Source organism: Colletotrichum paranaense, assembly GCF_030867605.1.
Source record: "Colletotrichum paranaense strain IMI 384185 chromosome Unknown Scaffold_13.1, whole genome shotgun sequence".
Lineage (NCBI taxonomy): Eukaryota > Fungi > Ascomycota > Sordariomycetes > Glomerellales > Glomerellaceae > Colletotrichum > Colletotrichum paranaense.
The window spans coordinates 1,005,513-1,033,464 of NW_026848971.1; the positions used below are offsets into that span (position 1 = coordinate 1,005,513).

At 54.1% G+C, this 27,952-nt stretch overlaps 11 protein-coding genes across 11 annotated transcripts; 4 read left to right on the forward strand and 7 right to left on the reverse strand.

Moving 5' to 3' along the window:
* Positions 1 to 91: 91 nt before the first annotated feature.
* On the forward strand, positions 92 to 669 carry CPAR01_13804 (uncharacterized protein; the record flags this gene model as incomplete). The annotated part of the gene is made up of 2 exons (XM_060498056.1): positions 92 to 118; positions 433 to 669. Coding segments are annotated over 2 exons (264 nt in total), but the record flags the coding sequence as incomplete, so codon positions are not given.
* A 257-nt stretch (positions 670 to 926) lies between these two features.
* Positions 927 to 2,022, reverse strand: CPAR01_13805 (uncharacterized protein; the record flags this gene model as incomplete). Its single annotated transcript, XM_060498057.1, has 2 exons — positions 927 to 1,949; positions 2,017 to 2,022. 2 exons carry the CDS (start codon positions 2,020 to 2,022, stop codon positions 927 to 929), a joined length of 1,029 nt encoding a protein of 342 aa, XP_060343525.1.
* A 1,565-nt stretch (positions 2,023 to 3,587) lies between these two features.
* On the reverse strand, positions 3,588 to 6,247 carry CPAR01_13806 (sorting nexin mvp-1; the record flags this gene model as incomplete). Its single annotated transcript, XM_060498058.1, has 5 exons — positions 3,588 to 3,797; positions 3,849 to 4,442; positions 4,498 to 4,637; positions 4,702 to 5,511; positions 5,755 to 6,247. 5 exons carry the CDS (start codon positions 6,245 to 6,247, stop codon positions 3,588 to 3,590), a joined length of 2,247 nt encoding a protein of 748 aa, XP_060343526.1.
* Positions 6,248 to 7,658: 1,411 nt separating this feature from the next.
* CPAR01_13807 (ribosomal protein L15) lies at positions 7,659 to 8,662 on the forward strand (the record flags this gene model as incomplete). Its single annotated transcript, XM_060498059.1, has 2 exons — positions 7,659 to 7,984; positions 8,074 to 8,662. The coding sequence occupies 2 exons, from the start codon at positions 7,659 to 7,661 to the stop codon at positions 8,660 to 8,662; spliced, it is 915 nt and encodes a 304-aa protein (XP_060343527.1).
* A 683-nt stretch (positions 8,663 to 9,345) lies between these two features.
* Positions 9,346 to 10,296, forward strand: CPAR01_13808 (short chain dehydrogenase; the record flags this gene model as incomplete). The annotated part of the gene is made up of 1 exon (XM_060498060.1): positions 9,346 to 10,296. One exon carries the CDS (start codon positions 9,346 to 9,348, stop codon positions 10,294 to 10,296), a length of 951 nt encoding a protein of 316 aa, XP_060343528.1.
* Positions 10,297 to 11,028: 732 nt separating this feature from the next.
* On the reverse strand, positions 11,029 to 11,355 carry CPAR01_13809 (uncharacterized protein; the record flags this gene model as incomplete). The annotated part of the gene is made up of 2 exons (XM_060498061.1): positions 11,029 to 11,159; positions 11,208 to 11,355. The coding sequence occupies 2 exons, from the start codon at positions 11,353 to 11,355 to the stop codon at positions 11,029 to 11,031; spliced, it is 279 nt and encodes a 92-aa protein (XP_060343529.1).
* Positions 11,356 to 13,195: 1,840 nt separating this feature from the next.
* CPAR01_13810 (glycolipid 2-alpha-mannosyltransferase) lies at positions 13,196 to 15,021 on the forward strand (the record flags this gene model as incomplete). The annotated part of the gene is made up of 5 exons (XM_060498062.1): positions 13,196 to 13,581; positions 13,635 to 14,033; positions 14,087 to 14,173; positions 14,227 to 14,629; positions 14,680 to 15,021. Coding segments are annotated over 5 exons (1,617 nt in total), but the record flags the coding sequence as incomplete, so codon positions are not given.
* A 978-nt stretch (positions 15,022 to 15,999) lies between these two features.
* CPAR01_13811 (dihydroxy-acid dehydratase) lies at positions 16,000 to 18,180 on the reverse strand (the record flags this gene model as incomplete). Its single annotated transcript, XM_060498063.1, has 4 exons — positions 16,000 to 17,471; positions 17,533 to 17,684; positions 17,780 to 17,877; positions 18,022 to 18,180. 4 exons carry the CDS (start codon positions 18,178 to 18,180, stop codon positions 16,000 to 16,002), a joined length of 1,881 nt encoding a protein of 626 aa, XP_060343531.1.
* A 496-nt stretch (positions 18,181 to 18,676) lies between these two features.
* On the reverse strand, positions 18,677 to 19,249 carry CPAR01_13812 (uncharacterized protein; the record flags this gene model as incomplete). Its single annotated transcript, XM_060498064.1, has 1 exon — positions 18,677 to 19,249. One exon carries the CDS (start codon positions 19,247 to 19,249, stop codon positions 18,677 to 18,679), a length of 573 nt encoding a protein of 190 aa, XP_060343532.1.
* Positions 19,250 to 22,255: 3,006 nt separating this feature from the next.
* On the reverse strand, positions 22,256 to 23,326 carry CPAR01_13813 (uncharacterized protein; the record flags this gene model as incomplete). The annotated part of the gene is made up of 2 exons (XM_060498065.1): positions 22,256 to 23,107; positions 23,186 to 23,326. The coding sequence occupies 2 exons, from the start codon at positions 23,324 to 23,326 to the stop codon at positions 22,256 to 22,258; spliced, it is 993 nt and encodes a 330-aa protein (XP_060343533.1).
* A 1,695-nt stretch (positions 23,327 to 25,021) lies between these two features.
* Positions 25,022 to 25,377, reverse strand: CPAR01_13814 (uncharacterized protein; the record flags this gene model as incomplete). Its single annotated transcript, XM_060498066.1, has 3 exons — positions 25,022 to 25,158; positions 25,199 to 25,278; positions 25,322 to 25,377. 3 exons carry the CDS (start codon positions 25,375 to 25,377, stop codon positions 25,022 to 25,024), a joined length of 273 nt encoding a protein of 90 aa, XP_060343534.1.
* Between the last annotated feature and the right edge of the window lie 2,575 nt (positions 25,378 to 27,952).

A 27,952-nucleotide genomic window follows, 5' to 3' on the forward strand; every position in this document is an offset into this window, starting at 1 on the left:
AGGTCTTAAGAGTAGCTGACTCATGAAAGAACCTGTGCATGTCCTAGTTTGTTTCCACCTTTTTAGTCAATGTTGAAAATCTCACATCATAGGTGCACAAGGCATCTCCAAGGGAAATGTATGTATTTGACGATGAATCCGGGGGCGATCTAAGCTCCCGAGTACCGGGTCTCGAATTCCCCGCCTTCCCTTCTGGGAGACCTAAGCTTCCCATGTCATCGGCCTCTCACTCTCCCCAGCTCTAATCTACACGTTCCCAGCTGCTCTCAAGCTTAACTTTTCGTCAGCTGTCCCAGTACTCTCCTAGAGACTAGTTAGTTCGTGGGCAGGTTGGTTGAAGTGAAGGAAATGAGCTTACCTTGCGGATGCAGAACCACCACTCATCCCTCTTTCCAACCTTCGTAGGAATAGAGAGACACTGTGAAGATCTAGAGCGTGAACCAAGATCCTGGCTTTGGGTCTACATGCCCCATTTGTAAAGTTGTTCGTCATAAGTGGGAATGTCGATGTCTCCAGCAAGGCGAAGAATCCGGTGAAGATGTCAAGTCTCAGAGCAATAAGACCAGCCCCCTTCCCCAAGATACCAGCCTCAGGCGTCTCCAAGACCCAGTTTCCTTGCCCTCCAAAGCCAAAGTCATTCTCCCGGGGGTTGACTCCTCGCTGAAGTAAAGCCTCAATCTAGGCACAGTCTTCACGCTCACTTTCCCTCAATGGTGTAAGAAATGAGAGCCACTAGCCATGTCGAGCCTGTCATGCCGAAAAAGAAAACGAGCCGCCTTGAATGTATGTATGTTTGTTCGAATCGATCCAGTGGTTATGTCGATAGGTCGTAATGTGCAAGCTGCCGGTACAGGTAGGGGACCAAGTCGTAAATGAAGTTGGATGTATGACCTCTGTAGCGTTCCGGCACAAGAATAGAGACTTCCTCAATGGGCAATCACAGGGATCGCACCGTTGCCTCCACCAACTCCCGAAAAGCCACCCTTTCCGTTGGCGCCGTAGTTGTCGTCGTCATCGTCAGACTCATCCTTGCGGCGACGCTTTCTCAAGCCAGGACGCTCGTCAGGTAGGTCCACGTGGCCCAGGGATTCCTCCTCCGACTCGACATCGGACTCAGTCTCGCCTGCAGTAGCCCTGCGGCCGGACTTGGCAGTGGCCTTGCCCTTGCGGGCAGAGTAGTTCTTCTTGCCGAGGCGACGCTTCTTGCCTTTGGCGTTACGACCAGCACCGGAACCGCGTTTGAATGGAACGGCCTTGAATTCGGAGGCCAGCTGGCGTCTCTTGGCTTCTCGCTCGCCCTTGTCCTCGATCTTGGCGGTACGTGTTTCGGCGCGGCAGCTTGCGCAGTTCTTGAGGTTGATACGTCCGTCCTTGTCCTTGAAGTTGGACTTGTGGAGGCATTTTCTTTCGCGAGAGCAGTAGAGCATGTTCTTGCAATCGGAGTTTCCGGGATAGCCCTTGCAACGGTATACGTTGCGGTACTTGGACCGGCTTTGCCTGCGCTGGTAGTACTTGAACTTGCAGCGGCGGTGGTCCTTCTTGCTGCCTGTCTGCGCCCGAATCCTTCCTTGGGGGTCCTCGTCGTCGAAGAAGGAGCCGACAGAGGCCGAGCTCCCCGACCCGATCGAGCTTCTGGCCGAGCTGGAGGTTGTCGAGGCCGCCGAGGCCGCCGGGCTGGCGCGGGCGTTGGCCGCACGGGAGGTAGGAGGGCGGGCGGAGGCTGGCGGGCGGGCAGAGACCGGGGCCGGGGCCGGGGGAAGGGCAGGGGCCAGGCCGAACTCGGCGGGGGTGGGAGGACCATGACCGGCCGTCCAGCCCTCAGGGCCTTCGGCGAGAAGGCGGGCAACCCGAAGGTGGCCGGCGGCCGCGGCGGTGAGGGGGGTGAGGGGGGGAGTCACACCCTCGTCGCTCGAGACGATGATGGGCTTATCCTTCTTGCCCTTTTCCTGCTGGCAATCGATTATTAGTAAGTAACACTCGCGAGAAATAGGGGGATATGGGGGAGGGGAGACTTACATCCATATTGGTTATAGGTATCGCGAATGAGGAGATAGTTGGCTGTCGAGATGTGTCCAGACAAGGCTGGAAGAATGGGGTGATGTCTGGGTGGAAAGAAAGAAGAGAAAGTCCAAAAGGTCTCGTCAACTGAAAGGATTTTCTAGACGTGAATTCCTATCGTGGAGGGATCCGCTTGTTAACGGGATTCTAGCGCTTATGTTATGACGGAGCTTGTGAGATTTTCACGATAGCCTGGTCTCGTCCCGTGGCTGTCGAGCTACCTGTGCTATGCCTGAGGACGTGGACACAAGCTCTTGTTACGAAGCGATGATGGGGGATCGTGGAGGGCATGTGCTATGTCTGACCCAGAGACACAATCTGAGCACATTAGCGTTCCTTTGAGGGATGAAGCAAAGAAGAGGAGGAACTAGAAGCTCCGAGGATTAGCTAGATGAGACGTCGTTATAAGGCTTTCGCCATATCCAATTGTCTGACTCGTTTATGATGATGTCTCATCGATAGATCTGATAGCTTAGTGAAGACAGAAAGCTTGCTGGAGCACTGATTAGGGAGAAGCCTCGATGGATGAAAAGCCCTGTAGAAGGTGCCTCGTCTTCTTCGTTGATGCTAACTACAGATCGCCAAGAAGCCTATGGTTTGGCTCGGGACCAGACATCTTCTGCGATAAAAGAGCCAGGTCCGTCGCCATGTGGCATTTATGGGCACTTAAGGTGAAGCTATCGGATACTGGCTTATTTTGTTTTTAGTAAGCCGTTTTAATGATTGAAGTGCTTCGAACGATGAGTGAAAGCCATCTAGCAGACGGCATGTGATCTTATAGATGGAGAACCTATTGTTTGGATTACGAGATCAGATATCTCGTCTAACATTCGAGCACTGATCTAGGTATATGGAGAAATGCATGAGCACCTGGCCTAAAGAACTTGGATGCTTGCTCAGCATGGTTTCCGAACGGATCCTTTGACAAAGAGAGACTCTAAATGATGTGCTTTGTCAACTTCATCGAATCTATAGAAACGGATAAAGTATGGTGGTTCATGAAGTCGAGGTCTCATTCGCCATGAGAACTGTAATTGAGGTGATATCAGGAATGTGGATTGAAGTCTAACCTGAGCTATGAGACACTTACTTAATCTAATGGCAACGTAGATTGACGAATAATTCGACCTGGATGACGACGACGACGACGATGATGACGGCATGTTCATCAAGTCGAGGCCTTGAGAGCTACCGGGTAAAGGTCAAAGAATGCAAGAGCAGATGATGAGATCAAGATTAAGAACAATGTATTAAAAGCAACTTGCGTAACCAAAGGGTATTCGGCAACGGGTCCCTGCTCTAAGATGTACATTCTGACTTGAGAGATATCGCGCTCAGAAAAAAAAACAAGAACCATTGGACACAGATTCGTACAAGACTTGAGGTAGACTGTCGCTGACACAGTCCAACGCAAGAGTCGAAATAATCCCGGCGGATGAAGAGGAAAGACCGGAACGCCAGTAGTGAAGAGACGCTCATATGCAAAGCCGATGCGTTCATAGAAAGGGTGAAGTACGGAGGAAAGGTAATTAGTCGCCGAGGGGCATGCCGTCAAGCTCATCGAGAAGACGGCGCCAGTTGTCGGCCAGCATTTCGGAGTACTTGACGCGCTCCTGAGCCCAGTCTTGGTTCCAACGCGAGACGTGGAACTGGGTGGTCTGGAAGTAGATGAGCTCGTCACGGATGCACTCCTTGACAAAGATGGATCGGTTGTGTTGGTTGACAATGGACTCCTTGTCCTGTAACTATCATCAGTACTGCAGCAAGCGAGCGGAATACGTCCAACTTACCTTGAGAATAGACTCAACCACCTTCTCAATCTCACCAGGCTTGACCATGCCATCGGGTTTGCTGCGGAGACTGGCCAACTTGGTCTCATTTGTCTGGATCCTTCGCTCAAGGTAGGGAATATTGTCCTTGTCCAGACGTTCCCTGCGATCGAACAAGTCACGGATGCTCACGAGAGCATCTCGTTGGCGCTTGAGATCCTCCAACACGCCCTCTTCCCAGGCCTTGCTCTCATCTTCCAAAAGCGTCTGGCACGTTCTCAAGTGTCTGCTCATGGACGTCAGACCATCATTAAGCAGAGGCACATCGTTGGTGTCGCTGGCGTATGTGTCGGCACTCGTTTCGGTGAGTGAGGTCAGAGACATGGCAATACGAGCATGGTCCGCCGCAACTCCCTCGCTGCGCTTCACCAAACGATCCATGACGTTGCAGATGTTAATGTACAGCTCGGCTGACCGTCTGATACCGGAGCGCGTCTTATCAAACATGGCCTCGAGGGTGGGCGGCAGCGAGTCTTCCAGGTTAGGCGGCAAGGCACGTCCGGAGAATTCATCTTGAACGGAGATGGTGGCCTGCTTGCGCCATACAGCCAGTTCCTGATACTAACAATTAGCGAAATGCAGTGGACTGAGAAGACTAGAAGTGGCCTACAGTCGGGACAGTAAGGAACATGATGATGAGCTGTTCCTGGCTCAGAATGGGATGCCGGACAAGTGCATTGAGGAATCTCCCAAGGCCTCTGCGGCGCTTCTCGATAAATGCGCCGTCATTAGAGAAGTGGTTACCGTTGACTAACGTGTGGATGTCAGTAGGGGCCATGTAAACATTGTGAACAAGAAGCAGTATGAGACCTACCAGCAACACGCTTAGGCGGCAGCAGAGGGAGAGCTCTGAACGGATACCGCTTGTGTAGGCAGTCCAGAAGCCAGACGAAGTCGCTGTACCGCCTGATGACCTTGCTACCCCGTCGGACGCTCGCAACCTCGTAGTTGTGATGTTGGAACATGAAGAGTCCTTCCTTCTCCGGCATCAACGTGATGACGACGTTCTCCTCGACAGAACTTCCCGAACGACCGCTCACGGCAGGCCGCAGAGAGGGCACGGTCGCAGGGTTAAGATTCGCGTCGCGTCCACCGCTTGCACCGCCAAAAGGACTTGTGACCTGGTTGTTCGGGGGTGGTTCGCTGAAGCCGCCTCCCGTGGTGTTGCCATCAAAGTAGCCGCCCCATCCACCACCCGGCGATGTGCCGGTGTTTACATCCTGCCTCCCAGAACTCCTCTCTGAGCCGATGGCCGCAGATGTGTAGGAAGAGATGGTTCGACCGGCGATGGCGGTGCTGGGAGACGTGCTATAGTGGCCATTGCCGTTGCCATTGCCATTTGCTGCAGGCCGCTGGGGGCTGGCGCCGTTGGTTCTACTGGGGGACTCAGCGATTGCGTGCGCGTGGCCCTTGTGTACATCGGGAGAGTTCCATGGGTCCTCTGGCTCTGGGAAGTCCATCGGAGGTCGGCGCAGAGTGGTGGGCTGCGGCGGCGGCGGTGAGGGCGGCGATGGGGTATCTTGGACGGGGGTTGCAGGGGCTTGAGGAGGTTTGGCAGCCAGCTCGGAGACGGGAGGCATCACGGGAGCAGCAGTCAAGCCGGCGAGCTTGGGGAGTGGGAGATCTGGATTAGTGTATTGGCAATTAGCAGAGAACCCCACACAGATTGCGCGCACTGATAAGTGGTAGCAAGGTACGAAGGAGGGATAGTTGCGAGGGTCGGGTAGCTCAGCTCGGCGAACAGGGTGCCGAGGTCATGACATAACAAGGTGGGCAAGACAAAAGTGGGTGTTTGCTGGTGCTGGGAAATGGTGGTGATGATGGCGATGTTGACGGAGGGAAAAGAGGTGGAAGAAAATGGACTCACTTCTGCGTCGCTCGTCGACGGTGTCGAGGCTGATGTGGTCGCCCTCCTGTGACAGGGCAATAAGAGCCAGCAGGACGTTGAACTCGCCGCGTCCGACAGCAATGTCGCCACCTGCAGCTGGCACAACCATGGACATGATCTGCGCCTGCTGGTCGGCTCCCAGGCGCGCAGCAGCGAATAGCTTGGCTATGCCACCTGCGTTGACGCGCCCTCCGCTGCCATCTTCGCGCACGACTGTGTCAAAGGTCTCAATGTAGGGCTCGGGGACGTCGGAGGCGGACAAGAGGTTGCGGACGACATCGGCGCGCGACTGCTTCTTCCTCGGAGTGGGCATGTCCCAGGGTGAGCTCTCGGCTCCGGCGAGATCGTCGTCGGTGAAGAGCGAATTGGAGCCGGACTTTGACATGGAGCCTTCGTCGAACAGCGATCGCGAGGGCGCAGCAGAGGTGTTTGAGGGCGAATCCGCCGGTGGTGATGATCCGAAGAGGGACATTGTAGGCGATTATGTATGTACTGGACGGCCAATTGCGATTAGGAGGGGTGCGAGAGAAGGGCGGTAACGAATTCCAAGGTTATCGAGGTAGTACTGGCGTTTGGCTGGTGGTATCTGTACTCTAGAGGCCGGTTGACGTCCCTTGGATGGATTGGAAGAGCTACTGGTCGGAGGAGTGCGCTATCCAACGCAGGACGCAGAGCAGAGAGGCCTCGTAATTGATGCGTAACGGGGGGCTTTGTAGAATACGGGCGGTTGCAGTGTGACGAGATAAGGTACGAGAGCAGAGAGGTCGACGGGCGAGTCGTGGTGACCAAAGGTCCGGACGGAGTAAGCTTGCCGCGTAGGTACTGGCGCCAACGTCAAGGTATCGCAGTAACAGAGAGCCGAGAGAGCTCGAGGTCGGTTCCAGCAGAGGTGTGGGAGAGCTGAGCTGCGTCCAGTCGAGTCGAGTATCCGTACCTTGCAAACATCAACAGCGCAAGGAGCCTAAGAAGAAGACGATGATGAAAGGAAGACCAGGGGGTCCAGTGGGTGGATGATGCGACAGGCCGCGACAATGACAAGGTATGGAACCTAGGTGAGGTACCTAAGTATGTATGTACACGCAGCACCGAGATGGTTGACGATGATGCGTACGTACACGTACACAACAAACTGTACAGAAACAGAGAGCGATCTCACGATTGGAAGTTGGAAAAGAAAAAAGATTAACCAAGACAAAAAGCTTGAATCTTCTTTTTTTACTCCCAAAGTCACAACCCAACTTGGAGGCAGAGCTGGGGCCAAGGATTGGAAGCTTGAGACAAGTCGAGACGGGAGTGGGCTGCGAGGGAAGGGACCTGGTCAGGTACTTCCTTCCTCTGGAACTTGGACGAGGATACGCTGTTTCTGGCGACACTGACAGTGCTGAGTGAGGTGAGCCCAAATTCCAATTGTCCGTCTGTGCCTCACTCAGTGCCTGAACCAGGAACGGGGCTGGGACAACTACGGAGTAGTGGACTGAACCAGGAGTCCACGCTGTTGCGGAGCAAACAGTCCCTGTCGCAGGTCGACGTGCTCCGTACCTTAAGGTACCTTCTCCGTAGAGGGGCACTGGGCTGCTGCCAGGGAAGCTTCAGGTGCCTAACGCAAGTCATGTCTTTCAAGTGGGCCTTAGGTAAGCATGTAAGGTGCTTCGTACCTGATATCCACCAGCCACACCTTGATGAGCTTCAGCCACTCGTATCGAGTGTGGCTTGGTCGGCTCTTCTTCGCGTGAACCTGCCGAACCGCGACCGGGCCACCTGCAGCAGCTTCCCGGGAGAGTGAGGCTCCATTGGAAATTTTGGAGGACCGGACCTGGAATCTCGGCCGTGTCGCTGTTCATCGTCACCCAACGCCCACGACCGCCACCACATCCACCCTCACAATGCCGCCACGGATAGTATCGCCGCTGCATGCTGCGACATGCTGTAGCCGTGCCCTTCGCCCCTCCACGAACCCAACGAGCCTCGTCTCCCTCTTCGCTGGCCTGTCTATCGGCACCCGCAATGCCTCCATCCTCGCCAGCCTGAGCGACAACAAGGGAGCTTACAACAAGCGCATCAGACTCGGTCGCGGTCCCTCTGCCGGCAAGGGCAAGACGTCTGGAAGAGGTCACAAGGGTCAGGGACAGCATGGTCACGTCAAGCCGTGGTTCCAAGGTGGTCAGACACCGTTGATCGTGCAAAGGGGAACGAAGGGTTTCGACAACAAGTAGGTGCATTTATGAACACCATTCGCCAATGGCTTGTCCAGAGCCTTGTCTACACAATCGATCTTCAGTCACTGACTTTCAAACGCAGGCGCGCTCCCGTCATGTCCAAATTGAACCTCGACAAGCTTCAACAATGGATCGACGCCGGCCGCCTGGATCCTACGAAGCAAATCACCGTCAAGGAAATCATCGAGTCGGGCCTCATCGGCAGCGTCAAGGACGGCATCAAGCTCCTCGGCCGCGGCAAGACCGACCTCCGCCAGCCCATCGACATCATGGTCTCGCGCGCCTCCGCCTCCGCCATTGACGCCGTCGAGGGCAACGGCGGGAAGATCCTCACCAGATTCTACACCAAGCAGTCCATCAAGCGCCTCCTCCGAGGCGAGTCCCAGAACACGGATAAGCCCCTGCCCGTCGGCAAGGAGTACGTCGAGAGCATCCTCTCCGAGGCCCGCAAGAAGACGTTCCTCTACAGATTGCCCGACCCCACGAGCCGTGAGGATATTGAGTACTACCGCGACCCCGCCCACCGCGGGTACTTGAGCCACTTGCTCAAGGAGGGCGAGTCGCCGTCTTTGTACTTCAAGGTGCCGCTTGCGAGAAAGCGCATCGAGCACGCCGACAAGGAGTCGCGCAAGGAGACTAAGAAGGTTACCCGCGACAACACCCTTTGGTAGACACGGGAGAGCGGTGGTTGGTGTGGAGGAAGAGCCCAAAAAACAGGATGAGAAAATGTACCATTACTTCCCGGCGATTTGTATGTACAGACATTGTATCAATACTACTACTACCCCCCAAGCTCAAACAGCTGGGCCTTATTTCCGCACTCTCTATTCTCCGTCCGATGTTGAGCGGAAACGAACGGCCTAGGCTCTGATTTGTGAAAATAGGCTTACTAGAGGCACAGGGCCAAGAAAGGGAAGCAGAGTTCGGCCCAACTCTTGCATTGCTGACATGCTGAGGGTATCTTGCCTACGCTGCGGGTAGATCCTGCTCGTCTAGCTGCTCATCGGGGAACGAGTTGGCTCCGAGATGGCATGGTAGAGCATATCCGTATTAACGGGTTTTGGTGGCTGGCCACCCTCGGATGCCCAAATTCCACGCGGGGAGCATAAAGGACTGGCGTTTGGTGTTGTTGAACCATCCCTGTTGGCCAGAGTCAATTCGACAACCTCTTGGACTGGATGACGTCTGGTCCGACCATTCACATGCGTGTTTCGTTTCTTTCTAGCGTACAAGTAGCTGAGCGTGGAACGGGACAAGGTGAGTAATAGAGGCAGCTTGAGCTCTTTTCATTCATATTCGTGCTTTCTGCTAGCTAGCTGGTAACTGATCAGTACCACCTTTTAATCACCTTACTATGGACTCTCTCAGCTTCCTTCAAATAGTCGGGCTCATCGCCCTCGTCAGCGCGGCATACAACCTCGCATGGCCCTTCTTCCCCTTCCTCCGCAAATCCAAACTCGACCGCTACCTCATCCCCGTCCACGGCAAACCAGCCTGGGCCCTTGTCACCGGCGCAAGCGACGGCATAGGCAAAGGTCTTGCCAACGAGCTGGCCCGGCGGGGCTTCAACGTCGTCCTCCACGGCCGCAACGACGTCAAGCTGGAAGAGGTGCGGCACAACCTCGCGCTCGCGAATCCGGACAGGGAGTTTCGCATCATGGTTGGCGATGCCGGGGTTCTCGGAGCCGGGCAGCAGCCGTGGGATGTTATGCTTGCGCCGCTGGAGAATTTGAACCTGCGCGTGCTTGTCAACAATGTCGGCGGCGGACCGGCGGAGCCGATCATGAGGAGGCTAGATGAGTCGTCGATGGAGGAGATTGCGGCCAACGTGCACATGAATGCTCTGTTTCCAACGCTGCTCAACGCTATACTGATTCCGCGGTTCACTGCGTCGTCGGAACCCGCGCTGATTATCAATGTCGGGTCACTATCGGATAACGGGTTACCGCTGCTGTCTTTTTATAGCGGGAGCAAGGCGTATCTCGGCGCCATGTCGACGTCCATGGCAAGGGAGCTGTCGATGGACGGATTCGATGTCGAGGTCATGGGCGTGCGGATTGGGGCGGTGGCGACGAAGCCGGAGCTGATGACGCCGCGGGTTTTTTGGCCTTCGGTTGAAGTTATTGCGAATGCCATCTTGGACCGTGTCGGGTGCGGGAGGGCGGTGCTGATTCCGTACTGGGGCCACGCGGTACAGATGGCGTTTTTGGACCTGGTGCCTGCGACCTTGCAGGATCCGTTGTATAAGAGGATTATGGTGAAGATGAGGTCTACGGAGAAGAAGATGTTCAGCAAGGCGAAGTGAGGGCCCTCAATGACCAGGAACGAACCTCAGATGGAGAACGAGATTGGTGTCAGGTAGTCATTTATGAAGTACGGGTCCTTGGGATGGCATTTCCCAGCAGTGTACTATCAACTTTCTCTAGGCAGTCTCCAGTATCAGACTGGTAAGGAAAGGGGTATTCATCGGTTCATCTTTCTCATGCGAGAGGTGAGATGTTGAGACATTATGAAGTTCCATATGCTAATTTGGGGAAGGGTGTTCTGAATCAGAGAAAGGAATCGTTGTCAAATCTGTTGATCGAGATATAAATAAGGCTTAACAGTCCATATAGGCTTAGAGTTTACTATTTCATACGTCAGTCAGAGTAGGTATGGGAGATTTGTGTTGTCTCAGCCATTTCAGCATTTGATAACTCGATAAGGGCGTGAAGAATGTAGGAGGATGATATAAGGTAATTATATGGCAAAAATGAGACAGGGCGTACCACCGGTAGGTAGTTCTTCACCTCATGTCAATATTCAGTGGCATCAAAATAAGCAATCGGCAAAGCCGTGAAGTGAGATGGATGCCGTGCACCAGTCATGCACAACAGGCGAGTAACCCACAGGACGATTAGAGTTGAAGTCATGGTTATCTGGTGATCCACACCGATAGATGGCCTTCATCAATCTCATCAATGATCAACGGGGCTAGCCAAGCTGTATCTGTATTATTTCCGGCTTGCGCTTACTGCGTAGGTTTTTAAATACAACCTCATGAATAAGGTAGTGCGGCTGGTGCCACTCGTGGGCAGTCGATAACGACAAGAGGCGCTAGAAGTACAGACTGGCTGCCATTGGGTGCGAAATGCCACCATCGGAACAGGATCGGGTTGGGGACTTGTCCTTGGGGACCACACGCTTGTCCTTTCGTGACAGGATGGAAGTTGGAAGTTGGTATGTGCGATTTGTCTGCTTGGCGATTGGGCAGACGGGAGGTGGGAAGTGTGGCGCAGGCGACAGGAGCTGACAAGCTCCGGGGCAGCAGCTGCCAGATTGCCAGATTACAGGAAATGGCGTCCAATGCAAGCCAATGCAACATGTCAAGGAAAGGTCTGAGCCTCTGGGCCAAACGCTGCTGACAGGATGCAGGATTATTACCTAAGCCCTTGGGATACCGGAATTGCAAGTTCATAAGGTATTCGTATTTTTGTACTTTGTTAACGTGGACAGGACGGGCAGATTGATGCTGATCATGGAAGGAAACAGACGAGTGATTAGTGGATGAAAACGGAAAGAGTCCAGATTGCACGATGGAACAACGCTGGTACGTACCCCAGAGTACCGATAGATAGGTATCCAGACGAAAAGGAGGGGGTCCACTTTCTCCTTTCCGCGGTTCTTGGCGGGACGATCTATCCAATGACGCGAGGTTCCCTGAGCTGCTCGCATCCACCTTGAGCCCCCCTCTACCCCACTCTACCCTCCCTTTCCGTGCTCTGGTTGGCTGTGTCGAGTTGCAGTCGTTGCAGTTCTCATCCAGATTCAGTCCAGTCCGGTCTGGTCTCTGGCATCCCCGTCAACTTTCAAGTCCTAGACCACGGGCAGCCCAGCATACTGCGTAAGGTGAGCAGCTATGGAGTGAACTGTGAAGAAAGATGGCATTGTTGTGATTAGGGGACCGCGACTCTGATTGAGGCTATGAGGAACCCGGTAAGGTGCATGACAGGAGACGGCGTCCCTATCTCGCTACTGGATTGCGTGGTCGTGGTGGCAGGTGCCGTGAGCATGGTGCCTGCCGTCACATTGAGGTGTAAAATGGAAGATGGAACTTGGAACTTGGAAGGCGCCTACGGTGTCCCCTTCCGTCCCCCGGCTCCCCTATCGCCATGAAAAAATGCCAACCTCCTTAGGTAGGTATCCCGTCCGTAACTCTCCCACCTCTCCTCATCCGTAGCCATCCACGGGTGACATCTGTCAGCTTTTCCCCCCCTTCCCACCACCCCGAGAAAAAAAAAGTTGGTTCCTTAAGGTACTTGTTCCCGACGGAATTCCAACTCCCTTTCTTCTCCCACTCACGAACCCACCCCCTTCATCCCGCCGAACGACCTTTCCCTTTCTCCAACTTAACACCCTCCCTCCCCTCCGACCTGACGAGCGAAGACGACGGCGACAACCCACGATAGCGTTCGCAAGCGTCCGCCCGCGCTTTTTTTTTTTTCTTCGCGAACGCCACTGACCTATGTCGCCTGCCGAGACGAGACCCTTTGCTCGACGCAATTGATCACATCCCAAACCGGCTCAACCCATCAGGCCCTTTGTGTGTGTGTGACCCTGGGGAGAGAAGAACCAACCTTCTTCTGCTTCTTTTGAACCTTTGGGCTCAATCTCACAAGCACAATCGACCACATACCACGAGGGTAGTAGTCTCACCGTCAACTCCGCCCATTGACTGCAACAGCGAGGCCTAGCAAAGCAACCGCGCTCTCCGCTTCCGCTTCCGCTACCGCATCCACATCACACCCTCTCCATCAGCGAGTGCCGTGTCTTTCCTCCGCCTTCGACGCGAAGCCTGAAAACTGTTCAGTCTCAGCTTCTCACCCCCCGTCTTCGGTCAGCACTCCACTACCACCACAAACCCGACGCCTTGCTCGAGGGAAATCTCGTCCCTGCCGCTCGTTCACGTACCGCACCCCTTGGCAATTCGCATCGCCCACGCAAACCACGTGTCAATCAGCCTTTTTCGTTTTTCGCCTGCGTATGCTGCTTCGATAGCACACGGCTTTGCATTTGTTCGCGGTTCGCGTGTTCATCCAAGGAAGAAAAAAAGGGAATCAGGTCCATTAATCGACGCATCGCACCGCAATCGCCTTCCACACACCCCTTATCCAACCAGCCCTACTAATCTTTGACGACACATCCTTCAACGCCACCCTTGGAGCCATCCCATCTCTCATCCGACATCTCTCTACCACAACACCGCCAAACACAACCTCCCTCCTTCACACAACTGCCGGCCACGGTGCGCCGCAGCCGTAGCCATGGATCTTTTTAGACGAGCCGCAAAGGCGACCTCGACGTCGCCGCAACTGCCCACCGCCGACGAGAAGCCTGCCACAAAGGCCGCTCGCCAGAACAGATTGACCTCGCGACTTGCCTTCTTCAGAAGACCGCTGCGACTTCGCGGTAACTCAAGCATCTCGGTGCCCCTCGGCGTCGTCATCCTCTTCCCCTTGATCGTCGTTATCCTCATCCTCGTGCTCTTCGTTAGACACCCGAGCTCGCCTGGAAGGATATTGATGCCCGCAGGCGCCCCCCCTGCTATCAGGTATGCACCTGATCTCATTCTCAATTGATCAAGCCTAACGATATTGTGCACAGAAAAATCAGCGAAGAGCACGACAAGGTCTTCGTCACTGGATGCCTCGAACCCGATACGAGCAGACCCAAGGCTAACGGTGCATTCGTCGTTCTGGCCCGCAACCAGGAGTTGGAAGGCGTCATTCAATCCATCAAGTCCATTGAGCGTCACTTCAACCGCTGGTACCACTACCCCTACGTCTTCCTGAACGATGGCGACTTCAATGAGACCTTCAAGGAGGTTGTCACCAACTACACCTCCGCTCCCGTTGAGTTTGGCAAGGTCGGTCCTGAGATGTGGGGTTACCCTGACTGGATCGACCACAAGGTCGCCAAGGAAGGCATCGCGAAGCAGGGGGACGCCGCTGTCATGTACGGTGGCTTGGAGAGCTACCACGCCATGTGCCGATTCTACTCTGGGTACGGTTCAGAGACACAAACGTTCTCTTATCTCTATGCTAACGCCGGCACAGTTTCTTCTACAAGCACGAGCTCCTCGCCAAGTACAACTGGTACTGGCGTCTCGAGCCCGAGATCAAGTACTTCTGCGACATTACCTAGTATGTTTGGTTACTTTAATCGATCAACAACTCAGTCGCTAACCATCACACAGTGATCCTTTCTGGGCCATGATCGATGCCAACAAGACCTACGGCTTCACCATCGCTGTCAAGGAACTCCGCGAGACTGTCCCCAACATCTTCAGATACGCTTCCGCCTACAAGCGCCTGAAAGGCCTCAAGTCCAAGGGCTTGTGGGAGATGTTCGTCGATCCCGTTGAGAAGAAGGAAGAGCCGGTCACCGACCAGTCTCCCCTGCCCGAAGAAGTTCTCCGTGCCGACCCCAACCGCAACAACCTGCCCGATATCGATCCCGAGGCTATGGAAGGCGAGTCGTACAACATGTGTCATTTCTGGTCCAATTTCGAAATTGCTAGCCTTGACTGGTTCCGCGGCAAGGAGTACGAAGAGTTCTTCGAGATGATGGACCGCAGTGGAGGCTTCTGGATGGAACGCGTAAGTCCGCAGGATGCAGAACTATGAGAAACCAAGCTAACACTGGACAGTGGGGTGATGCCCCCATCCACTCCTTGGCAGCCGGCGCCCTCCTCTCCCCTCGCGACATCCACTACTTCCGTGACTTTGGATACCGACACACCACTATCCAGCACTGCCCCGCCAATGCGCCGGCCCGACAGCTGCCTAGACAGCCCTACCTCGAGACGACAACTCTTGACGAAAAGAAGCGTATCGAGGAAGACAAGTACTGGGAAAACTGGGACGCTGAGAAGGAGAACGGTGTCGGATGCAGATGCCGATGCGACACAGACATTGTCGACGTCGAGGGCAAGGAGGGATCGTGCCTTGCTGAATGGGTCGATGTTGCCGGTGGATGGGCCAGCCCGTAAATGCAACGACAATGCATCGCATACGTATACGATGTCACGAGCCATAGCCAGCATACGAGCGCTGGCACCAGTCACGGAGGAAACGACATAAAAAGGGATTGTATATTGACGAAGCGGAGACGTCACACTCTTTGTCTTCACAGAAGGGTGTCTCATTAATGTTGGCACGCATGGGTGTAATGGCATTGCCATTACAGGTCTTTGCTCGAGTTCTTTGGGAGTTAAGGGTTTCAAAGCTTTCGGCCACTGTCCATAATCGTTTTCTCTTTTTTTTTTCCTTTTCATCAAACACCACAAGGAATCGCGACGCATGAAATAGAGAGGTGGAAAGCTACAGAAACGGTTGGCTCAGGTTATTCCCAGAGCTGCGCAAGTCTTTTTTCAAGTTGTCGAAAGTAGAGGAGAGCAGGAGAAGTGGCAACCTCGATAGTGAGCGAGAAGGAGAGACATAGTGCAGGAAGAACAAGGGTGCTGGATAAGCCCCTTTCACCGCGCGCGCGCAAGGATACCAAGCTGTATAAGACGCATAAACAACGAAATATCGACGTCTGTTCTCGGGAGAGCTTTCAAAGTTAGAAGCGCATGCTGGAAAGCCCCAGCCTTTCCTGTGCCAATGGTATACATGTGATTTACCAAACATGAGTGGCCCCATGCTGTGATGCCCACCTTGTGACAGAGAAGTTTGTAGACACTAGAGATTCCAGGTAGGTTGGTTCAAGGTCGTAGTTGAAACTTGCTACTGGCGACTTATTGAAAGAAGAATGATTTGAAGCCAGGTTCAGGAGATTCTTGCTAGTCTAGCATAACCAGGTACAAAACAAATGTTATCAGTGCCCTCAATGAGAAAGCCTGGTTGCTAGCGGCGGTATCGTAGGACTTCTACGTCCGGGTAAGGACTGTCCACTGACCGAACACTGAAGAAGTGGTTCCCAAATTATACTGAATTACAAGTCTATATCAAGACATGTCTACACGTATCTACCACGACGGATCCGCCGCGTCCGTGACGGCTCCATGACTAGCATCACCCACCAACCTCGCATACTTGCCCAAAGCACCTCTCCTCACATGCGGCAAGGGAGCCTTCCACTCCTTCTTCCGCCTCTCCATCTCCGCCTCGTCAACATCAACAGCGTCGATGCGATTCGTCTCACCGTTGATGGTAACCGTATCTCCATTCTTCACAAGCGCAAGCGGCCCGCCGACCGCCGCCTCGGGACAAACGTGGCCGATGATGAAGCCGTGGGACGCACCGCTGTACCTTCCATCCGTCACGAGCGCCACGTTATCCAGCCCGGCACCCATGATCGCCGCGCTGGCGCGGAGCTGCTCCGGCATGCCTGGTCCGCCTTTGGGACCCTCGTACCGGACAATGAGAACGAGGTTGCCGTCCTCTCGGCGGATGGAGCCCGCCGACAGCGCAACGTCGAGCTCGTGCTCCTTGTCGAAGACGCGGGCCTTGCCCGTGAAGGTGAGGCCTTCCTTGCCGGTGATTTTGGCGACAGCGCCTTCGGGAGCGAGGTTTCCGCGGAGGATGCGGATGTGGCCCGTCGCTTTGATCGGATTCGAGAGCGGACGAATGATCTTCTGGTTCGGGTCGAGGGAGGGCCAGTCTGCGACGTTTTCGGCGAGGGTGCGGCCCGTCACCGTCATGATGGAGCCATCGATGAGGTTGGCTGCGACGAGCATCTTTAGAACGGAGGGCGTGCCGCCTACTTTGTAGAGATCCTCCATGTAGTACTTTCCTGACGGGGCAAGGTCGGCCAGGAAGGGAATACGGTTGCTGGTGCGGTCGATGTCGTCGATCGTCAGGGGCACATCGGCCGTGTTGGCCATGGCGAGGAAGTGGAGAACACCGTTGGTGGAACCGCCGAGGATCATGGTGAGCACTAGAGCGTTCTCAAAGGCGGCTCGGGTCATGAGCTTGCGAGGGCGGAGGTCCTTCTCCATGGTGATCTTGATAGTGGTAGCGGCGCGCTCGCACTCGCGGGCCTTTTCCGGGGACAGAGCCGGGTATGATGAAGATCCAGGGAGAGACAGACCCATTGCCTCAATCGCAGTCGCCATGGTGTTTGCCGTGTACATACCTCCGCAAGCACCGGCGCCGGGGCAAGCGTGCTGCTCAATATCGTCGAGGACGTCGGACGGGGTGCGGCCTTCCGTGCCGGGGTTGGTCTTTGCGTGGAGGCGGTCGTATGTGAAAGCACCGCGGGCCTCGTAGCAAGTGCTGATGTTGATGGGCTTCTCCAGAAGGTCCGAGTGACCCTTCATGATGGTACCGCCGTAAATCATGATAAAGGGGCGGTTGTGACGCGCGGCGGCCATGATCGTACCCGGCATGTTCTTATCGCAACCCGGAATAGAGATGTTGGCGTCGTGGTGCTGTGCGCAAGTCACCGATTCGATACTGTCGGCAATGATTTCGCGAGTCTGGAGGGAGAAGCGCATGCCTGAAAGCGTCAAGTCAGTGCTTGTCGTATGCAAACTGCAGTCATGGATAGGATAACTTACCTTCTCCTCCCATGGTGATGGCGTCTGACACGCCGACGGTGTTGAACTGCCAGCCGAGCATGCCCTGCTTCTCAACAGCCTTTTTCACAATCTTGCCGAAATCAAGCACTATTCCTCTGTCAGCGTTCATATTCATCTCTATGAGTCGTTCTCTGAGCTAGGGATCTTCTTACGATGTGTGCTGTAGTACCATGTTAGTCGAAGCCACTCCCAACAAACGCTCTAAATTTTAAAGGAGGAGACATACTTGCAAGGATTGCCCTCCCACCACACTGTTGCAATACCAACATGCGGCGCCTTCTTCATCATCTCCTTGTTCGGCACGCCAGCGCCGTACAGCATGGCCTACAACATCGTGAGCTTCCATGTTCTGAATAGTTTCGTCAACCCCGCGGTGACACCCCGCATCTCCGGCCACAACCCCGCATTCCCCAACTTTGCTGTGACACAAGTGACGGCGGTGCTGAATTCGCCGAATGTTTTGCGTACCTGTGCGCCGGGAAAGTCATGTTCCCTCGTGATTGTGTGCGACCAACGGTTGAGTTGTCCTTCAATGGGGTGCTCCTTGAACTGGATGTAATCGTGGCTGTCCTTGTAGCTGGTCTCTTCAGCGTCGCCTGGGGCGCGGCCTGCTTGGTCTGCGCTCATTGTGAAGGCTTTTGGGTAGCGTAAATAGGTGTCCGGTTCGATGGAAGAAGATAACTGCGTCAATTCGCGTTGGCCCGTTTGAATTCGAGAGTCGGGAGAGCCAAGGTTTTCAATGTACCGAGTTGGTGACAGAGCAAGAAGAGAAGTGTCAACGAAATATCATGAAAAGGAGAAAATAGTTCAACGAGCAGCAGTAGACGCGGGGAAGGAAAAAGGGCGACTGGGGGGCGGCAACATCTTTTTGAACTTTGTTTCACCCACCACACAACTTGTGTTCTGTGTACATACTACTAGTAGGTAGCTCAAGCGCGAGAGCAAAGCTACTGGCAGCGACAACGGCAGCCAAGGTTCACAATGCGGGCAGAGTGGGAAGGGCGCGGGGAAAGCCAACAGAGCTCGTTGCTTTCTTCCTGTTCCTCAATAGGCTACCGGCAGGGACATCGTGAAGCACTCCACTAGAAACCTCGGGGACGGATCCGCTCGGGACACCATTGAATCATTGCTGCTTAATGCGAGCGATCTTATTGGGAGGGCTGCCGACGGAGACGAAGCGGCTCGCAGCTTTCGGTCGGGTGATCCCAGCCGCGCCGGAGGGGAATCGGGGCATAGTCCGCGGTAGGAGTGGAGCAACACTCAATTGACTTTGCGGGTGAATAAGACGGGATGGGACGTGTTGAAGAGGGGTAAATGCGATGGAATTGACCCATTGACGAATGACGGGATTGTCGGAAAATGAATTGCGATGGAGTTGAACGATACCGGACCAGCTTTCCAGGAGCCAACTGAGAAGTGAGAAGGGGAGACGCCAATGAGTTCCAGTTCCAAGAAGAAGCATCGTCATCAACGGCATTCTCTCCGATGAAAGGCATGTCCCCCACGCCTCACAACTGGCTATTGCTGCAGCTGAGTGAAGGTGCGTACAAAACGTCAAAGTATGATGAGTGAGAGGTCGGCCAGTTGGGCGTTTGGATGGCGCCAGTCCGTGGGACACGCAAGAGCTTCTGGCTGCTCCCGGATCTGTCCACGCTTTCTCGTGAATCTCATCACAGTCCTGTGTCGTTAGCTCCATTAGCGTTACTGGGATGCCCAATGCATTTATCTTGACTGGTTCTTGGACTTGGTCTGTAGGTGGTGGTGTCCGAGTGAGGCATGGTGCCACCTTTTGATGGCGGCGTACAGTCTGCATGTTCTCACTCGTGGTATGGGAAATCGGGCTGTCCCCCACCTAACGTACTTTCCAATCAAAGTAGTCGTATTTGTCGTACAAGACGGGATTCAGTGGGTGGAGTCTCAATGCCGGCGCCGGCGCCGGCGAGATGAGCTCAAGCCGACCCGCAGCGTGGACGGACAGTACAGTCAGAATCGGATCTGTCCATATGTCCATAGCATACAGAACAGGCTTGAGAATTGTCGAACTATCCCCACGCTGGCCACCCGTGTGACATGCTGCTCAAAGGAGATGTTGCTATAACAATAATCCTGTCTTGGCTCAAGACGTCGAACGATCTTCAGGGCGAGAGGTCTGCTGAGACTTGGACTAGGCCGACTCCCGGAGGCGGGGCTCAGCCGGCTCGCGGTTCGGAGATCGAGGCATTCGGGACATCTTAGCACGAGAACATTTGAAGATGATAATGGTTGACGGAGTCTCCGCCAGTGGGGGTCCTCCGGCAAAGCCTCCCCGCATCCCAGGCTTGAGCGGTCGATTGTTTGTCTGTCTGGGCGTGGAGAGCGCTGCAACGTCTTGAATCTTTTCCCCCGCCCGTTGCTACACTTGCTGTATGTAGTGTGCATGTAAATCGTAAGTGTGCGTGTATGAACGAGTGTGTGTGCTCATATGCATGCAATACCGACCATTACACCACCACCAGCCAGCCACCAGCCGCGAGTCTCGAAATCAATCGAGAGGGACGTGGTCGTCTGCTCTAGTAGGGTTTCGATTAGAGAAACAGCAATCGTGCCAAGGCCCTGTCGTGTTGCGAAAGTTCGAACACTGGACGGTGAGAGGGGGTCATCTCGCTGGCGCCTCTCACCAGTGGGATGGGATGACACTCTGTTTGACTCTGCGTTTGGATCGGCGAGGGTGAGGGAACGCTGGCGATGCACTTGTGAAGTCATGCTTTTACTCTGGCTCGTTTCAATGCGTGCCCCAGTGTTGGAAGGCAGAGAGAACAGCAATGGAAGGGCGTTCGTCGAGACTCAAGAGGAGGGGCCAACCTTTCCCTCTTTTTCGTCCGAGCTATCCGCTCACCTCTGCTTGTTTCGAAATCCAGACGGATGGCGCAGCTCGTTACGAAGCCTTCTCCTTCTTCACCCCCTCTCCCCTCATTCGCACCGTCCTTCTTCGTCCGTCCGGTCTCTCTCTCTTGAGCCAAGCCATGCCGTGCTCTGCGTTGCTCGCTTCTGCTGGGGGTGTGAGAAACATGTCCAGGGACCATGATTGGCTGGCGTCTGTTCCAACAAGGCCAAAACCATTTATGCTTCAAGAGTTGGGAGGAAAGAAGGTTTCGGAGGGTGTCAAAAAAGCAGAGCTTTGCTGATCAAGGCGGACCGACGAAACCTTGGGATCTTTGGACGTTTGGGCTGAGTGGCGATAAGGTAACAAGGTAGGTGGGTGGTCGAAGCGAAGCAGTCACGTATTGGTGTACCAAAGACAAGAAGGAGGTGGAGGAGGATGAGGTTTGGGAGGATCGGGAGGGTGTGAAGGGAAACTCTGACCGCGCCAATACGTACCTCAATCTCAACCTCAACTTCAACTTCAAAAAAGAATGTGCGGAAGGCAAGGCCAGCCATGTGTACGTACCCGTGACAATTCACGGCCCTGTTGCTATTTCCAACTCTTACGCAGTGTGAGAAAGGCAAGTAATTTTCGTCCAAGGTACGGATAGAGAGTGCCGTAAATAATCTACCTTACTGTCAACAAGACCTACGGGGACGGGACACTTCACCTTGCCGTGAGGGAACAATTGCCGATGGTAGCTCCTCTTCTGCATCTTGCATCGCTCTTACATGACGCTAGCGACGGTTTGATCACGTATGTATGGGCGTTATCTTCGAAGCGCTGGTCTGGAATCGGTAATTGGAAACTGCAGCTTGGATCGTCAAAGCACTTGTCAGACAAACGTCAACAACCTTCCATCACTCGACGACTTGTTACCCTAATCTGGACAAGGATTGAGAGAGACATCGTATCAGTATTGAAGTGATTCCCACAATGTCCAAACACATCACGCTTGGACAGATGCATCCGCGGTCCTCTCATCGTATTGCTTATTTCTCTCCCTTGCAGCTGTCATGACACCACTACTCAGAACCAAAGGGCGAGGTCACTAAGAATCACTGCAGGAACAACAAGATTTCTCAAAACCCTGATTTCTCGATTCGCCGTTTTGAAGAAGAAAAAAAAAAGCAAAATGAAGCCAACGCAATCATCGTCTGCATGAATCCCGCAGGACCCCAAGGGCCGCTCTAGTGTACAAAAAACTGCCGTAACAAGTTGTTTCGGAATAACCCCACGGTTGGGATGTGTTTGTGGTTCGTAGTCATCGCTTCATTTCTGCAAAGGGTGGAAAAGATGCCTTCCCAAGAAGATGAAAGAAATGTTGTAAATGTCCTCCTCTGCACTGCCAGTCGTGCCCAACCACCCTATTTCATGGATCTAGCATCCAATCCCCTTCGCATGCCTCGGTGATGGCGTCGTTTTCTTCCCTCAAAAAGATAGAAGATGAAATGAAGAAATGGAAGAAAGGGCACCTTTCCCCTCCCGAGCAAAACCCCCGCCCCTGCCTGCGCCGGATTTCGCCCCAACAGTTCACAGCCACCTTAGTCGTATTTGTTCGTGTACGATGAAGATGGGGTAAACGGTTTGCCGAAAAGCCCTAACCAAAAAAGACAATGAAACCAAATTTCCCATAAGGGAGAAGCCAACTGAAGCGAAGAACAAAACTGCGGCTTGATGCTGTAGTCTTCTTGTTGCACGGCGGAAGACGCGAAAACTCAAGCAAGAATCAGACACTCCAAAGTTGTAAAGTAATACAATGGTAGAATCAAAGTGTTGTCTTGGTCGGTACCGAGTTTCTTAGGCGCCGACTCTTGATTCCTCCATGCGTCTCACCAACTCACGCTCACGAGGAGAGCGAGGGTTGGCGTCAATGCCAAGAATGGCAGAGATGCGAGTCTTGTCTTGAGGTCTTTCGTAGCTATCGCGATCCAGATTGTCGGGGCTGGAAGTGGGTGTGATGGGTGTGCTGGCCTGCTGCTGGTTGCAGCATGCACCATTCTGCCATGCCTGCTCCAAAGCAACGGGGCTTGCGCCCGGGCCGTAGTCGTTAGCCACAGCGGCCCAGAAAGAGGCGCGGTGTGCAGTGTAGACGGATTGAAGGCGGTTCATGTCAACGTGTTGATGGCTGACGATGGACTGGGCAGAAGGAAGAGGGCACTCCAGACGCAGGGGTGGCGTAATGGGGAGGCTGCCGGAGATGGACTGGAAGGTGGCGGAGGGGAGAGCCGCGCTGCGAGGCTCAGGGAGAGGTGTGGGATACCCGCGGGTGGGGGAGGCGGTGGGAGGTGGCAGTGTCATGCAGACCGGCTTAGGGAGGATGGCGGGGAGCCTGGGAGAAGCCTCGTGGCCCATGATGCTGGGAAGTTGCATGGGGGCCGGCGAGTGAGGGGCGTAGCTGGTTGAGCTGCCTGGGGGAGAAACCGAACGAGGAGTCGACTCTCGGATCGAAGAAGGCATCGTCGGTTGCATGACAGGTGAGTGGGTGGTGGAAGAGCCAGAAGAGACCGAGGTGGCACGCTGCTTGCGTCGGTTGCTACCGTGGCTAAGCTGATGGTAGTGAAGGCGACATGCCAGCTCAGTCTTCTTCAGGTGAGCGGCGATGTGCTTGTAAGGCATCTTCTGAAGACGAGTCTGGAGGAGATAGACTTCCTGTGGTACGGTTAGACATTGTGGTCTCACATGTGACTCTGGATCGCAGCAGTCCTAGACTATCCGAGTGAAACATACCTCATCCTCGCTCCATGCTCTGCCTCCTCCGGTTGAAGCCGCCTTGCGGTTCTTGGTGATTCCATATTCATGACGATCCATGGCGTCGGAAGTGGGAGTGTAGGTGGCCGTGTGAGGCGCCAATTGCATCGTGGGAGACATTTTTGCTCGTTAAATCGTTTCGGAACAGTCGATGTTGCGTCGTTGTACCTCTCAGAAGTAGGGTAAACTCTTGTGTCTCTCGGTGGAGAATCTTCACGCGTTATGATGTTCGCGGTGTCCTGGAAGTTGGGTTTGATAAGAAGAGGCAGAAACTTGCTGCCAACGAATCGAAGGTTTGAAAAAGTTGATTGTTGAAGAAAGGTGGTGTCCCAGCCGGAAGCTCGCAACAACGAAGTCGGCCTTTTGCAGATCCGTCAAGGAGAGAGGAAACGGATAGGCGAGTGGGGGAAGGTCCCAAAGAAGTGAAGTGAAGTTCGTTTGTTTGAATAAACCGGATAGGTCAAGATATATTGACAAAAAAGGTGGTGTTCAAGAAGCGTAGTCAAATGAGTGTGTGCAGCCAAGCCAGTTGGACAATGAAGGAAAGTAAAACCCTAGCTGCGGGAGAAGAAAAGAAGGACACGCAACTGCGCTTCAAGAAGACGAAGAAAAGGGATGTTGATGATAAACCCAAGTTAGGTAGAGAAGGTAAACAGAAAGACGAAATCTGTTCGAGATGGGGGGAGAGAGGGAGGATAAAGTAATATTGCAGCCTCAGCCAAAGTTGGACCTGGGCCCCAGTCTCTTCTCAGTTTCTATCTGGCAACTGGCAAGACGAGACAAGACGGGACCAGCTCTACCAGCATTAGACCGTATCTGTCCCCGTACCAGACAAGGCACCACCCACACACACGCCCAAAGAAGAAGAGCGGGTGGGCAGGCATAGCAAACATTGCCTCATCATGTTCGGGCGCTGGTACATGCAGGACAGGGGGTTCGCACACCGTCAAGTCTAGCCCTGTTGCAGATATTCAGCAGTGAAGCCAGCCAGACCCTGGAGAAGATGGGGTGGATGTGACAGAATTAGCAGAGCATAACGTTTGGTCTGATCCGCCTGGCCTGCTGCCATCCCCATTCACTGAAGGGGGAAAAGGAAAGAAAATGTGTGTGTGTGTGTGTGTGAGAGAGACCCAGCAGACAAGAGAGACAGAGAGAGAAACCAAGACCAGGGCCGGCAATGCTTGTGCAAGCCACACCCTGTTTGACCACACCCCTGTACGTAACTTGTTCGAGGGCAGGGCCAGAAAGAGGAGACGGACGAGGAACAGGCATGGGTGCGAGATTATGGATCCGGTGAGAGACGAACGTGCGTCTCAACCGGCCGCCATGATGGATCGAGAAAGAGAGCAGCCAGACTCAAGTGGCGCCCGCCAATAGACAAGCCAAAGTAAAATGGATGATTGCCCGCAACGAGCTGTAGCCTCGGAGGCTCGGATGCAGGATGAGCATAGACCAAGCCTAGGGCCCCCCAGAGATGGAGCTTTCATTGAAGACTCGGGGAGCAAAACAGAACAAGAGAGATTGGGAAGAAGAGGAGAGAGAGGCTCTTGCAAACCTGGAACGTGGTAAAGGAAAGCCACCAAATGCGTGCAGCGTAGCGTCTCCATTACCGAAAAGAGCGGTGTCGTGCCTCCGATTTGTTTCTTCCCCTTCTTCGTCAAGGGGAGTGAGTGCCTGGGCTCCATGCAGATTCAGTATAGAGCCTCAACTTGGCTAGTTTGTTGCAAGCATCTTGATGACCCGCCAGCTGGTTTTGGTTTCGGCCACGGCACATGGTCGGTGGATCTTGTTCATGACTGATGAGGAGGAGGAACTCTAGAGAATTCGGTCCTCTTTCTCTCTACGGAGTATGGTATTACTGCTGAAGGTAAGGATGGATACTCGTGTTGCGCGCGTGGCAGAGCGCGGCATAGTATGGGGCTTGGGATGGCGTGGCATGGCATCGCCGAAGGCTGTTTTGAAAAGTAATGTAACTTGACTCAGAAAACAAACCATTGATCCCTCCCGAGACCTCGACAAAGTTGACACCGTCACGCTGGGTCGGGTGGCTCGCAACAAGGAAGAGGGTGTTACTATTTGCGGTCGACAACTGGTCTCAAGTCACGATAAGCATACGTTTGCTCGCTGTCGATCTCGCGGAGGCTTTGGCGAGGATGAGGGGGGGGAAGCATAGGAAGGGGAATGGCTGTAGCGTTTTGGGGCTCTGCGTAAGGTTGCAGTCTCGCACTTGCAGAGGGGATTCTTGGAACAACGATAGCGAGGTATTCGTGGGATCCGAACAGGTATCTGTAGGCTGGACAAGGCAGAGGGGGAGAAGCAGGGGCTCTGCGGGTACGCGAGGCATACATTCGCGGCATATGCCCAATTGAGAGGGAAACGGGGTATTGAGCAGGTTGTTTTTCCTCGTCTCGGTCTCGTATGGTATAGCGCGCGTGTACGAAGTATTGTACGTGCGGTGCGGTGCGGTGAGGTGAGGTGCGGACGGTGCGGTGTGCGGTACAGGACGCTTAACTGTGTATTGCGTATCCGTACGGTAGGTTACGATGTGTAGAAGGATGAGGAGAGGACGCGCAGGCTGCATTGCGGCATGGTCGTCGCAACCGCCGGCCGTCGTGGCATGGCCGGTGTACTCGGGATGGTACCTCGAGACTCAAGTGCCGTTTTGGTGAGGAGCGGGAACTGGTACACTAGTAACGGGCGGCGAGCGTTGGTGTTGATGCTGCCGCTGATGTTGTTCAGATTGTTGCAACTTGCGGGCAGTGGTCGTCGTCGTCGTCGTGACGGGATCGTGACCCTGTGTCTGAAGGTTGTGTGAGGATGTCTGTCTGACGTTTGACGGCGGGGTCAAGCGATGGACGGTACGTGTTACAGAGGCGCGCCTGTGACTGCCATTGGCCCGTTTTCGCGGCAGCCCCTGAGCCTTCCTTGCGAGTTGCGCGCACAGAAGGGTAAGGCACGCTAAGCGGCTACTAGTCTGTATTGGGTCAAGTCAGGAACAGAAACCACCATCACCCCGGCCAGCCTCGCAACCGTGACGGGTACGTAGCTACGTACTGGTAGCGTCGATACGTATCGGTTCCCGAGGCAAGTGAGCCCCACCTTACGACCCATCCGCAGTTTCCACCTCATTGCGAACCACCGGTGCGGCGGGGCCGAACACCCCTGTCTACTGTAACCGTCCTTTTGTTCACAGTGAGTGAATCTCTCCTCTGCCTACGTAGTGTGGTGTCTCCGTACGCAGTTATGGATACACCATTATCACAGTCAGTCAGTCAATTCTCGAGGCTTGAGGCTCGAGCCTCCTTGACTTCGTCCCACGTCGTCGTCTCCCACTAGGCCCCGTTGCGGCTTGCCGTGTAAGAGCCTCCTCAATGGGAACAATTGCGCCAGAGCCGCTACTACCATAAGGTAGGGAGGGTATCGACGATTCGACAGGCCCAGATGCCAACCCGGCCGTTTGGTTTGATGTCAGGGCTATCCCCTTCAAGGCTTCAATAGTAGCGCCGTCCTGTCTGGGACACCGAGTATCCTAACGGATATTTACTACCAGTTAAGAAACTTTGCGTAAGAGACATATTCTTGGCTTCGTCGCCCTGGACCATGACACGGCTGACGACTGTATTTGCACGAATAGACTCTTCCCGTGGTCCCATCTGATGATCAACAATTTTGGCACCCCTACCCCGCGCGACCTTGTCGAAGCGATGTGATGTGATGGCGTGTCCAGCCCAGGTTTCTGGTTTCTGGTGTCCGGTCTCCTTGTAAGGTGCGAAGTAGAAGCATAGGCGTTGGCATCTGCATCGAAACATGAGGCTGTTTCTTGTGCGTCCCCCTCTGACGCCGCCTCGGCATCTGCGCTCAGAGACTAACAATTCTCACGGCGTGGTGGCCCATGGATGGTGCACTGCGTACTTGGTGCAAAGTGCTCGCTCATCAGAAACCAACAGTAGAGTGCCTGTCCATCTATTCTCCATATGCGACATTGCTATGGCAGTCATTGGATCACCCGACATAGCGGCATGTTTGTCTAAATTGACTGCCCTACACTACGATGCCATCCAGGACTAGGATGCAGTCACCGCATTGCAAGTTGAATTGCCCGCACCCATCCATCCGCAGCCAAACTTAGCACACCCTTCATTCGGGTGTCATTGAAAGTCTCCGTACCTTATATGAGGGAAACTTACGGATAAACACGGACAGATGCTATTCATAAGACTTGACATTGGATAATTATCCTTTCCAGACACGCACTTCGTCATCGGCATCTCAACGTGGCCTCTCACACACATACTTTTCTCTTTTGGTTGGTCCACGGACCACTCAGTCAGTCACTTTCTCTCCGGCAGTCACAAGTGACAAGTTGACCAAACAAATGAATTTGTTCTACCGCAACTCACCTGTAGGGCAGGCACTGGCAGGTTTGTCGACATTCCCTTCCTTGAGATTCGAAAGTATCCTCCCCCGCCTTCCGTGGGTGCCGAGCCGCACCAAAACATTGAAACTCACACCACTTTCCTGCCAAGATGTGGAGAGAGTAATAAAAACGCTTCACCTGTTTTCGTAACGACAGCACAATTAAAGGGAGAGGGCAGGTTTTGTTCGTACAGGAAAAAAATCTCCAGAGAGCCAGGGGTTAGTACAGAAGGGGGGTCTAGTTTCCAGAGGAGGGGGACTTTGCTCTTTTTCGCTCGTCAAGCCGTGATCATTTGGGAATCCCAGGCCGTTGTTGCCTCTTGGTGAATT